Consider the following 13,076-nt stretch of genomic DNA (forward strand, 5'->3'; position numbering starts at 1 on the left):
TTTCCGGAGTAGTGCGGTTGCGGTAGTGCGGTACTTTTTCCGGAGTAGTGCGGTTGCGGTAGTGCGGTACTTTTTCCGGAGTAGTGCGGTTGCGGTAGTGCGGTACTTTTTCCGGAGTATTGCGGTTGCGGTAGTGCGGTACTTTTTCCGGAGTATTGCGGTTGCGGTAGTGCGGTACTTTTTCCGGAGTAGTGCGGTTGCGGTAGAGCGGTCCCATTTTTATTCTTTCCCAGTGCGGTACGCGGTGTGCGGTACTGCGGTAGCGGTAGTCAAAATAAGAAATACTTGAGTGGCTATCCTGGCTACCCAAACAAAGGAAACATGCTTAAAATAGTACAATGGCCAGCGCCACGGACGGGTGAAATGTCCGGCACCGCGCGGGTTAAAGAAGACTGGTAGTGTGGTAGTTTAGTCTGTATGTATGATTGAGTCACCGATTCTGATGACCGATACCGATTGACTGGTTGAGCCCGATTCACTGTAAAAAAAACATTCCTTTGAGCAGGAGCATACCGCCGCGCTGCAAAATGTCGGTTTCGATAGTTTTAAAAGTACCGCAGGATTTTGAAGCGCGGTGTTTTCAGAAATTTTGCGGTAGTGCGGTACTTTTTTTGTGATGCGGTACTACCACACTAAGTACCGCACTTGTCCACCTCTGTTATTATTACCACTATATCATCATTATGTACATATTTATATTCTCTCAATATCGCGTTTTCTAACTATATTGTTTTCTTCGTTCTTTCTTAATTTTGATATTTTGTCAGTGTAAATATGTATGTATATCCTTTTTCTAGGTATGACCATTACTGTCATCGTTATTTGCATCCATTATTGATTTCCTTCAGCAACACAATGTCTAAATAGTACCTAAACGACATAAATGATAAACTACGTACGGGCTGTCTATGTATATATGCAATAACCTTCGCACGGACGCGACTAAACTCTAGTGTATTCTGTTCTCCATCATTCCTGTTACTAATACCATTATTATTGTTGTTGTTACCATTAACGTTACCAACATTACAGGGACCAAGCCTTGATTGCTCCTCTTATAACCGTATGGTCGCGGCGGACGAGTTTCCCGTTACCAACAATCACTGGCCGCTGTTTTGTCGGCATGTAAGATCGCTGATTAGAGTAATTATATCTAGCGACCGCTGCTAATTAACAAAACTTCTGTCTACGGCAGTGTGAGTAATTTAAAGCTAAAAATCTACTATAATTGACAGCAACCGACATTGGTGCTGACAACCATTTCAATGCTCCAAACGAAACACGCTGTGCACCACCAGGCAGCCTGAGCGCCCCAGACTCGGCCGCCGCGACAATGGTTATAGGAAACATATTTTTGGACTTTTCCTTTCTTGTTAACTAGATAAATATACACATGTTTCTTAACCTTTCTTTATAAGTGATTATGGGAGCGTTGGAAGAAACGTGTGCTATATAAGATGTGGTACAAAGCCTGTAGTGAACCAGATTGACGAGGCCGTTTTGGCGATGGTCCGGCCGCCCGCCACACGCCCACACGGCCTGACCTCGTTACTCAGGCGTCACTATGGCCGGATATATTTTTGTACGAGAGTTATGGGAAGGTACGAATTTTGCGTTGAGTACGGTAAAAGGCTGATTTTGAGACAATAGACCGAAGGAATAGATTACCAAATAACTAGATGAATAAATAAATAAATAGTATATACAATGCATTTGTAGATAGTCACATAGCGGGATAGTTCAGCATTATGTGGGCGTACTATTACTATTATTATTATCATTATTATTATTGTCATTTTTCACGTTCCAACACTATTTTTCTTGTTTTTTGTGGGGAATATTGAAAGTCTTGTAAACCAAAGTAATATTACACCGTTCATTAAATTGTCATTATCATCATCATCATCATCATCATCATTCACCTTCATTGGCCAGTATCAGTAGTAGTAGTAGTAGTAGTAGTAGTAGTAGTAGTAGTAGTAATGATAATAATAATAATAAAAATTACAACTATATTTCTTTTATTTTATTTCCCTTTTTACTTTATACGAGAGAGAGAGAGAGAGAGAGAGAGAGAGAGAGAGAGAGCACATGACTCTCTCTCTCTCTCTCTCTCTCTCTCTCTCTCTCTCTCTCTGGAAGCCCTAGAAATGAGAAAAGAAAAAAAGAAAAAAAGCTATTTCTCTCTATCTTTCTTTTTCTTTCTTTCTTACTTTCTTTCTTTTTCTTCTTCCTTCCTTTGCTTTTTTCTTTTCTCTTTCTTTCTTTTCTTATTTCCTCTTCCTTTCTTCTTACTGCGTTTCAGAGAGAGAGAGAGAGAGAGAGAGGTATATTTAATGCACTTGGCAAGCAGAACACACCGCAATTCTCTCTATCTCTCTCTCTCTCTCTCTCTCTTTAAAAACAGAGAGAGAGAGAGAGAGAGAGAGAGAGAGAGAGAGAGAGAGAGAGAGAGAGAGAGAGAGAGAGAGAGAGAGAGAGAGAGAGAGAGAGAGAGAGAGAGAGAGAGAGAGAGAGAGAGAGAGAGAGAGAGCTCAGTGGTGGTAGAGCGTTGTATGGGTAAGTCACGTCTCTCTCTCTCTCTCTCTCTCTCTCTAAGTGCGAATTAAGTTTGTGAAAAAAAAGAAAAAAGTGAGAAAACGAAAGAAAATTTAGAGAAAGAAAGAAAAATTAAAGAAAGTTAAAGATAATTTGTGTGTGTGCATGTGCGTGTGTGTGTGTTTGTGTGCGTTTTTGTGTGTACATGGAAAACAGTCATGTGTAAGTATATAGTGAAGGTGTGTGTACGTAAATTGTGTATACCCAATTGAATACATACATACATACATACATACATACATACACACATACATACATACATACATACACACATACATACATACATACATACATACATATACACACACACACACACACACACACACACACACACACACTATACCAAAAACAACAATAAGAAGAAAATAAAGAAGAAGAAGAAGAAGAAGAAGAAGAAGAAGAAGAAGAAGAAGAATATATACAATTTTTATTATTACGATATATTTAAAGTTAATTCTCTCTCTCTCTCTCTCTCTCTCTCTCTCTCTCTCTCTCTCTATCTATCTGTTTGTTTGTTTGTTCGTTAGAAGTAAAAAATGCAATACAGGAATTTTGAGAGAGAGAGAGAGAGAGAGAGAGAGAGAGAAATTCATTGATTCCCTACAGCTGTGAGTCAACATGTTGGTATTCTCTCTCTCTCTCTCTCTCTCTCTCTCGTACTGTCACCATAGCAACAGTAGTAGAAGTAGTAGTAGTAGTAGTAGTAGTAGTAGTAGTAGTAGTAGTGGTAGTAGTAGTAGTGGTAGTAGTAGTAGTAGTAGTTATTGTTGTTGTTATTGGATAAAAGAAAATAAGGAGGAGGAGGAAGACACAAAGAGAAGAAATATCAAAAAATGTGAAAAAATATGAAGAATATGAAAAGAAAATGAAGAGAAAGGGGAGGAGGAGGAGGAGGAAGAGGAGGAGGAGGAGGAGGAGGAGGAAGAGGAAGAGAGGAAGAGAAGAAATACAAAAAAAAAAAAAATGAGAAGAAAATGAAGAGGAAGGGAAGAAGGAGGAGGAGGAGGAAGAGGAGGAGGAGGAGGAGAAGGAATAGGAAGAGGAGGAGAGGAAGAAATAATGACCCAAAAAATAATAATAATAATAATAATAATAATAATAATAATAATAATAATAATAATAATAATAATAAAGAAAGAAGAAGAAGAAGAAGAAGAAGAAGACAAAAGAGCAAACGCAAATGAGTGCACAGAAGAGGAGGAGGAGGAAGAGGAGGAGGAGGAGGAGGAGGAGGAGATGAATCAATACTAGAATGTGTGGCGCCAACCTCCTCTTCTTCCCCTCCTCCTCCTCCTCTTCCCCTCTTCTTCCCCTCCTCCTCCTCCTCCTCTTCTTCCCCTCCTCCTCCTCCTCCTCCTCTTCCCCCACACACAACTGGTAAACACTGGTGATGTCTGACCTCCTTTCCTCCTCCTCCTCCTCCTCCTCCTCCTCTCTTTTTCTTCTCTTCTTTTTTTCCTTTTTTTCATATTTTTTCTTCATTTTCCTTCTAATTCATTTTCCTCCTCTTCTTCATCATCTAACTCCTTCCTTGTTTGTTTGTTTTCATATCCTTCTTGTTTTGGCTCCTCCTCCTCCTCCTCCTCCTCTTTCTCTTCTTCTCTCTCTCATTCCTCTTCCTTCCAATCCTATATTCAATCTCTATAATTGTTTTTCTTCATCTACTTCAATATAATTCTTCCTTCTCCTTCCTCTTATTCCTCTACCTTCCAATCCTATATCTAATCTCTATAATTGTTCTCCTTTTTCGATATTTTCCTCCTCGTTCTTTGCCTATTAAAAAAGAAGGGAAATAAGAACATTGCCTTAAACTACAAGCCCATTAGTTTGACATCAGTAACCTGCAAAGTCCTTGAAAAGATCATTAGACACAAGTTCCATAGTTTTCTAGAGGGCAATGATACGATTTCTGACACCCAGCACGGTTTCAGAAATAGACGATCCTGCTTAACCAATTCACTAGACGTCTTCCATGGTATATATATGGAAACTAGAACAACCATACCCCAAGAGTTGTCGTATATTTGCACATCTATAAAGACAGCACGGTTTCAGAAATAAACGAACCTGCTTAACCAATTCACGCCCAAACTACTAGCCCATCATTAGTAAACATCAGTAACTGCAAAAGTTGAAAAAAAGATATAGACACAAAGTTTAGTTAACCAATTCACGCTGCCTTAAACTACAAGCCCATTAGTTTGACATCAGTAACCTGCAAAGCCCTTGAAAAGATCATTAGACACAAGTTCCATAGTTTTCTAGAGGGCAATGATACGATTTCTGACACCCAGCACGGTTTCAGAAATAGACGATCCTGCTTAACTAATTCACTAGACGTCTTCCATGGTATATATATGGAAACTAGAACAACCATACCCCAAGAGTTGTCGTATATTTGCACATCTATAAAGACAGCACGGTTTCAGAAATAAACGAACCTGCTTAACCAATTCAAGCTGCCTTAAACTACAAGCCCATTAGTTTGACATCAGTAACCTGCAAAGCCCTTGAAAAGATCATTAGACACAAGTTCCATAGTTTTCTAGAGGGCAATGATACGATTTCTGACACCCAGCACGGTTTCAGAAATAGACGATCCTGCTTAACTAATTCACTGGCCGTCTTCCAAATAAATAAAATAAATGAAAATACCAATAAAATAATGTAAATTTGTATGAAAATAAATACGCAAAATACACATAAAATAACGTAAATTTGTATAAAAAATATATACAAACACACGTATATGAAAACTGGGACGCTGCTATTTGTCTCATCTTGTTTCCTCCTCCTCCTCCTCTTCTTTTCTATCTTCCTCCTCCTCCTCCTCCTCCTTCTCCTTCTGAACTGTCTAATTCCTCCAGTCTTCCCCTTCATGTTCCTCCTTACATCTCCTCCTCCTCCTCCTCCTCCTCCTCCTTCTGAACTGTCTAATTCCTCCAGTCTTCCCCTTCATGTTCCTCCTTATATCTTCTCCTCCTCCTCCTCCTCCTCCTCCTCCTCCTCCTCCTCCTCCTTCTGAACTGTCTAATTCCTCCAGTCTTCACCTTCATGTTCCTCCTTACATCTCCTCCTCCTCCTCCTCCTCCTCCTCCTCCTTCTGAACTGTCTAATTCCTCCAGTCTTCCCCTTCATGTTCCTCCTTACATCTCCTCCTCCTCCTCCTCCTCCTCCTCCTTCTGAACTGTCTAATTCCTCCAGTCTTCCCCTTCATGTTCCTCCTTACATCTCCTCCTCCTCCTCCTCCTCCTCCTTCTGAACTGTCTAATTCCTCCAGTCTTCACCTTCATGTTCCTCCTTATATCTTCTCCTCTTCCTCCTCCTCCTCCTCCTCCTCCTCCTCTCTAACAACAATAATTTTCTAGCCGACAGAGGGAGCGACAGCGGCGGCGGCGGTGGCGGCGGCGGCGGAGGAGGAGGAGGAGGCGGCGGAGGAGACGGTGAAGGAGGCCAAGGAAGGGAAGAGGGGGGCGGTTGTCTAGGGGGGGTGGGGGGTGGCTGCCTGTGCCCCTTGCTCTGCCCCCCGCCCCCCGGCCCCGAGGTGGCGGCGTCGCCCCCCCTGGACAGGTGGGCGCGCCTGGGGCACACCTGGCCGAGTTGACTCTCACGGACGCCCCTGATTAGCACACCTGAGGCCCCCCCGCAAACCCCGGCCTCCCCCCCGCCAGGGTAAGTACAGGGGGTGGGGAAGGGATAGGGGAGGGGGGAAGGAGGGAGGGAGAAGATAGGAAGGTGAGGGGGTAGAAAGGAAAGGGAGAGGGGAGGGTGGAGAAGGAGGGAGGGAGAAGAAAGGAAAGGGGTAAGGGAGGAAAAGAGGGAGAGAGGTGGAAGAGAAGGGGGAGGTGAGGGAGAGTAGGAGGAAGGAGGGAGAGGAGAGGGAAGAAGGGAAGGGAGGGAAGAAGGAGGGAGGAAAGGGTGAGATAAGAGAAGGGAGAGAAAGGGGAGATAAGGAGGATAGAGATAAAACAGAAAAGGAAGGAGGGAGAGAAGAAGGGAAGGGAAGGAAGGGGAGGAGGAGAGAGGAAAGTAGAGGAATGGGGAGATAAGAGAAGGGAGAGAAAGGGAGAGATAAGGGAGATAAAGAGAGATAAGACAGATGATTCTATATATATGTAAGCACCTCCAGCTGACCGCCTCCATCATCTTCGTGGTCATCATTCCAGGAGCCCAGCGGGGGGGGACATGTCATCGGGGTACCAGAGCGGGGGGGGGAGCAACAACAGCCTGGCAGGGGGGGCGGGGGGCGGGGGGGTCGAGCCGGGTGGGGCCGAGCACACTACACCTGGAATTGATGACGACGAGGAGGAGGAGGAGGAGGACGATCGGGTAGACAACTGGCCGGCCCCCCGCGCGCTCCCCTTCCCTCGGTGGGGGTGTGGGCGCCCCTCCCTGCCCCTCTCCAGCCTCCCCCATTACGAGTCCTTCACGGCCCGCCTCGCCCCCCTCCTGCGCGAAGTCCTATGCGACCATCCCTACGACACCGTGTCCAACTTTGTCAGGTAAGCCCATTGACTCAGAGGTGGCGGTAGTGCGGTACTTTTTCCGGGGTAGTGCGGTTGCGGTAGTGCGGTACTTTTTCCGGGGTAGTGCGGTTGGGGTAGTGCGGTACTTTTCCCGGGGTAGTGCGGTTGGGGTAGTGCGGTACTTTTTCCGGTGTAGTGCTGTTGCGGTAGTGCGGTACTTTTTCCGGAGTAGTGCGGTTGCGGTAGTGCGGTACTTTTTCCGGAGTAGTGCGGTTGCGGTAGTGCGGTACTTTTCCCGGAGTAGTGCGGTTGGGGTAGTGCGGTACTTTTTCCGGAGTAGTGCGGTTGGGGTAGTGCGGTACTTTTCCCGGAGTAGTGCGGTTGCGGTAGTGCGGTACTTTTTCCGGAGTAGTGCGGTTGCGGTAGTGCGGTACTTTTCCCGGAGTAGTGCGGTTGCGGTAGTGCGGTACTTTTTCCGGAGTAGTGCGGTTGCGGTAGTGCGGTACTTTTCCCGGAGTAGTGCGGTTGCGGTAGTCCGGTCCCATTTTTTGTCTTTCCCAATGCGGTACGCGGTGTGCGGTACTGCGGTAGCGGTAGTCAAAATAAGAAAAAAATACTTATCTTACAATTGCTTAGGAGTTTTTAAGAACATATAAAAAAATGAAAACTCGTCCGGCACCGCGCGGTTTAAAGAAGACTGTCAGTTTGGTAGTTTAGTCTGTTTATTTAGTATTTAATTTTGAACAACTCAAAAGTCACAATGATAGTCACTGATTCTGATGATTGATACCGATTGACTGGTTGGTTGACTCCGATTCACTGTAAAAAATAAATAAATAAAAAAAAAAAAAAAATTTGAGCATGCCGCGCTGCAAATGTTGTCTTCGGTAGTTTTAAAAGTACCGCAAAAAAGTACCGTAGGATTTTTAAGTGCGGTCGGCGGTGGTGCGGTGTTTTCAGAAAGTTTGCGGTAGTGCGGTACTTTTTTGTGATCCGGCACTAACCCACTAAGTACCGCGCTACCACACAAAGTACCGCACTACCACGCTAAGTACCGCGCTACCACACTAAGTACCGCGCTACCACACAAAGTACCGCACTACCACGCTAATTACCGCACTTGCTCACCTCTGCTCATTGTTAATTTCCTCCTCTCTCTCTTCCACTTCCTCCTCAATTCTCTCCATTTCTCCACATATTCCTCATCCACTATCACTCCACTCTCTCCACATCTTCCTCCTCCTCCATTCCATTTCTTCCTCTCCTCCTCTTCTGGGACCTCTCTTCTTCTTCCTCCTCTTCCTCCTCAATTCTCTCCACTCCTCCATATACTTCTCCTCCACTGTCACACTCCTCTCCCTCTCCACATCTTCCTCCTCCTCCTCCTCCGTTCCATTTCCTCCTCTCCTCCTCTACTGGAACCTCTCTTCTTCCTCCTCTATTCTCTCCATTTCTCCACGTATAGAGACATAGAAAGATAGATAAAAAGATAGCTTGGCAGACTGGTAGACAGATTGACAGATAAGATAGACAGGTTGACACACACACACACACACACACAGGTAACAAACAAATTAGCCAACTAACAACCCCCAATCACAGGTTCAGCGAGAGTTACCTGGCTTGGCGGGGAACTCAATCTGAAGGAGGAGACGGAAGAGGAGGAGGAGGAGGAGGCAACCAGCTGTCTACCTTCTTCCGCGAGTACGATCCACCCTTGTTACCTGGGAGACACACCTGCGTGGGCCTCACCTGTCTGCTGGAGACGCGGATGGCGGCGCTGGAGACGGACTATCCAGGCCTGAAGGACGCGACATATAAGGTGGGTGACATTTTCTTGATCTTCTTGAGTAAATAAGAATTGACAGTTGATGTTAATTAAAAGAAAAAGGGACAGGTGAAGTTGATTAAAAGGCAGATGATGATGGAACACGTGTTACTGTGCGTGGGCGTGCGGGCGTAATCCACTCCCCACCCAAGCTATCATATGGGGGGGCCTGTTACTGTGTTGGAAATAGATACACGTTAATTTGAATAGACATAAAGTTAAATATAAGTAACTAGGAAGCAGGAAAACAAGGGAACAGGTAAATTTAAGTAAAGGGAAAACAATGGAAAAGTTAAATGAAAAAAAAATAATAGACATATAATTAAGTAAAAGATGACCTGGATAAGTATTATTAAGTAAAAGTATAAAAGGGACATTAGGAGAGGGTCGATATAAGTATGTAGCGTGAAAAGTGTGTTGGTATAAAGTGCATGTGTGAGTCTGTTAAGTGTAAAGTGTTAGAAAAAAATATATATAAAAAATAGGCGATTGGAGTTTTTTTTTTAAAGAACAAAACAATTTTTCTTCATGTTACCAAAAGGTTTTCTCTCCTTCTTCCTCTCTCTTCTTCTTCCTCTTCCTCCTCTATTCTCTCCACTTCACACACTTTCCTTCCACTTTCACTCCACTTTCTCCACATCTTCCTCCTCCTCCTCCATTTCATTCCATTTCTTCCTCTCCTCCTCTACTGGAACCTCTCTTTCTTCTTCTTCTTCTTCCTCCTCCTCTATTCTCTCCACTTCACACACTTTCCTTCCACTTTCACTCCACTTTCTCCACATCTTCCTCCTCCTCCTCCATTTCATTTCATTTCTTCCTCTCCTCCTCTACTGGAACCTCTTCTTCTTCTTCTTCCTCTATTCTCTCCACTTCTCCACACACTTTCCTTCCACTTTCACTCCACTTTCTCCACATCTTCCTCCTCCTCCTCCATTTCATTTCATTTCTTCCTCTCCTCCTCTACTGGAACCTCTCTTTCTTCTTCTTCTTCTTCTTCCTCCTCCTCAATTCTCTCCACTTCTCCAAACTTCTCATCTACTCTCACTCCACTCTCTCTCCACATCTTCCTCCTCCTCCTCCATTCCATTCCCTTTCTTCCCCTTCCTCTTCCACTCCTTCATTCTACCCCATTTCTTCCTCCTCCTCCTCCTCCTCCACTCCTCTCTCTCTCCTCATCTTCCCTCTCCTCCTCCTCCACCTAACTCCACACACTCTTCCACCAGGTCGGCTGCGAGGAGGAGGTACAAGACATGCCCTGGTACTGCTCCACTTCCGTTCCACCTTCCACATGCGAGATGGAACACGTGTTACTGTGTGTGCGTGTGTGTGTGTGCGGGCGTCCGGGGGTGATCCTTCTCGACCCTGGCTACCATGTGGGTGAACCCGTTACCGTGATGGAAGATGGAATGGAGCCGACGAGTGGAATGGTGGAAGGTGGAACGGCCCTATGTGGAGTGGAACGGAGATATAGGTATAGAGCGTGGCCTCAGAACTCGGCTTTTGTGGAGTGGGAGGTGGAGGAGAGGAGAGGAGGTGGGGAGGTGGAAGAGGAGGTGGATGACGGGAAGGAGGAGAAGGAGGTGGAGGAAGGGAGGAAAAAAGTGGAAAGGAAGAAAGAAGTGGAGGAAGGAGGAAAAGTGGAAGAGGTGGAAGAAGTGAAGACAGTGGAGGAAAAATATGTGGAATGGAAGAGCGTAAGAAAAGAGGAAGAGGAGGAGGAGAAGAGGAGGAGGAAGAAAGTGGAGAGAAGAGAGAAGAAGAAGAGGAGAGAAGACAACGAAGAAGAAGAAGAAGAAAAGGAAGAAGAAAACGAAGAAAAAGAAGAAGAAGAAGAAGAAGAAGAAGAAGAAGAAAAGGAAGAAGAAGAAGAAGAAGAAGAAGGAAAAGAGGATCACCACCACCACCACCACCACAACCACAACCACCATCACCACCACCACTGGACCAGACTCACCAATATCATTTACGTGGGCCAACCCTTCCTATCCCCCCTCGAGGTTGCCGAGAGACGCAATCTCGCCTACCCCTTCAAGAGCCTGGTAGCGCGGGGGGGGGGGAGGGGGGCGGGGGCTCACCTGTGGGGTAAAGTGGAGGTGGCAGCACCTTTCACACAGGTAAGGGGGGAGGGGGAGGAGAGGGGCAGGAGGGGAAGGAGGAGGGAGAGAGGAAGAAGGAAAGAGCAGGAGATAAAGGAGAGAGAGAGAGAGAGAGATAGAGATAGAGAGAGAGAGAGAGAGAGAGAGAGAGAGAGAGAGAGAGACTTAGTAGTAGTAGTAGTAGTAGTAGTAGTAGTAGTAGTAGTAGTAGTAGTAGTAGTAGTAGTAGTAGTAGTAGTAGTAGTAGTAGTAGTAGTAGTAGTAGTAGTAGTAGTAGTAATAATAATAATAATAATAATAATAATAATAATAATAATAATAATAATAATAATAATAATAATAATAATAATAATAATAATAATTTTACAGGAAACCGGAAAAATCAAGGTTCCTCTTACATACTTCACCGAGGAGGAGGAGGAGGAGGAAGAGGAGGAGGAAGAAGAAGAAGAGGAAGAAGAAGAGGACACAAAAAGACGTAAACAACAACAACAACAACAACAGCAAGAGAAAGAGGGAGAGAGAGAGAACATGAAGAACAGAAGAAAGGAGGAGATGGAGGAGATGGAGAAGAAGGAGGAGGAGGAGGAGAAGACAAATCAAAAGAAGACAAGAAGAAGGAAGAAGAGGAGGATAAAACAGAAGCAAAACGAAGAAGAAGAAGAAGAAGAAGAAGATCAAAAACAACCACAAACCAAAAAAACGAAGATAGGAAGAAGAGAAAACCGAATAAACAAGGAAGAAGCAGAAAACGTGATAAACAGGGTGGCAGCAGGGACAGGGCGGTCAGCAGGGGAGCTCCGTGGCCTGCTGACTCGAGTGGGCAACCTGCTGAAGGATGCTGACCTACTGGACGGCCTGCAACTACTGAACGAGGATATTGAGGAGATTAGCAGGCTGAACTAGCAGGAGGAAGAGGAGGAGGAGGAGGAGGAGGAGGAGGAGGAGGCTAATCTATGTGTGAGGAGGAGGAGGAGGAGGAGGAGGAAGGAAAAGGAGAAACGAAGAGGGAAGAGAAGGGAAGAAGGGGAGGAAGAAGAGGAAGAGGAGGAGGAGGAGGAGGAGGAGGAAGAGAAGGAGGAGGAGGAGGAAGAGAGAGGGAAGAGGAAAAAGAAGGAGGAGGAAGAGGAGGAAGGGAGGAAAGAAAAGTATATGTCTACAAATCTAAGGTTACGGAGATCAGCACCGAGGCAACGTGCATCTAAGCCTACAACCTCAGCTCTACATATCTACTAAACAAAACCTCATCAGTTCTACCCAAAAAATATTAAAATTATATGTCTGTTAATATGGCTATACTTATCCCCTGTCTGTCTGTATGTCTGAGGCGAAAGAGATCAGAAGGGTTGGTCATGGGACTGGTGGATAGGGGAAGGGTAGGTGATGGGACTGGTGGATAGGGGAAGGGTTGGTAATGGGACTGGTGTATAGGGGAAGGGTTGGTAATGGGACTGGTTGATAGAAGGCTGGTAAGGGACTGGTGGATAGGGGAAGGGTGGTGGGACTGGTGGATAGGGAAGGTGGATAGGGAAGGGTTTGTGTTGGGAATGGTGGATAGGGGATGGGTTTTTTTTGGGACTGTTGTATAGGGGAAGGGTTGGTCATGGGACTGGTGGATAGGGGAAGGGTTGGTAATGGGACTGGTGGATAGGGGAAGGGTAGGTGATGGGACTGGTGGATAGGGGAAGGGTTGGTAATGGGACTGGTGGATAGGGGAAGGGTAGGTGATGGGACTGGTGGATAGGGGAAGGGTTGGTAATGGGACTGGTGGATAGGGGAAGGGTTGGTAATGGACTGGTGGATAGGGGAAGGTTGGTAATGGGACTGGTGGATAGGGGAAGGTTGGTCATGGGACTGGTGGATAGGGAAGGGTTGGTAATGGGACTGGTGGATAGGGAAGGGTTGGTAATGGGACTGGTGGATAGGGAAGGGTAGGTGATGGGACTGGTGGATAGGGAAGGCTGGTAATGGACTGGTGGATAGGGAAGGGTAGGTAATGGGACTGGTGGATAGGGAAGGGTAGGTAATGGGACTGGTGGATAGGGAAGGGTTGGTAATGGGACTGGTGGATAGGGGAAGGTTGGTAAT

The 13,076-nt window shown here is 45.5% G+C and overlaps 1 protein-coding gene across 1 annotated transcript; it reads left to right on the forward strand.

Annotated features, from left to right (window-relative positions):
- The first annotated feature begins 2,540 nt into the window (after window positions 1-2,540).
- LOC126989705 (uncharacterized) lies at window positions 2,541-11,894 on the forward strand. The gene is made up of 6 exons (XM_050848324.1): window positions 2,541-2,559; window positions 5,967-6,270; window positions 6,765-7,100; window positions 8,667-8,886; window positions 10,116-11,006; window positions 11,826-11,894. Exons 3-6 carry the CDS (start codon window positions 6,784-6,786, stop codon window positions 11,892-11,894), a joined length of 1,497 nt encoding a protein of 498 aa, XP_050704281.1. The 5' UTR covers window positions 2,541-2,559; window positions 5,967-6,270; window positions 6,765-6,783.
- The last annotated feature ends 1,182 nt before the right edge of the window (window positions 11,895-13,076 follow it).

Source organism: Eriocheir sinensis, unplaced genomic scaffold, assembly GCF_024679095.1.
Source record: "Eriocheir sinensis breed Jianghai 21 unplaced genomic scaffold, ASM2467909v1 Scaffold127, whole genome shotgun sequence".
NCBI classification, from domain to species: domain Eukaryota; kingdom Metazoa; phylum Arthropoda; class Malacostraca; order Decapoda; family Varunidae; genus Eriocheir; species Eriocheir sinensis.

Excerpts from the sequence above, each read along its gene's own strand:
- LOC126989705 (XM_050848324.1), top strand. The coding sequence starts at position 6,784 with ATGTCATCGGGGTACCAGAGCGGGGGGGGGAGCAACAACAGCCTGGCA. Across the intron at positions 7,101-8,666 it reads ACCGTGTCCAACTTTGTCAG|GTTCAGCGAGAGTTACCTGG; the intron begins GTAAGCCCATTG and ends CCCCAATCACAG. Across the intron at positions 8,887-10,115 it reads TGAAGGACGCGACATATAAG|GTCGGCTGCGAGGAGGAGGT; the intron begins GTGGGTGACATT and ends CTCTTCCACCAG.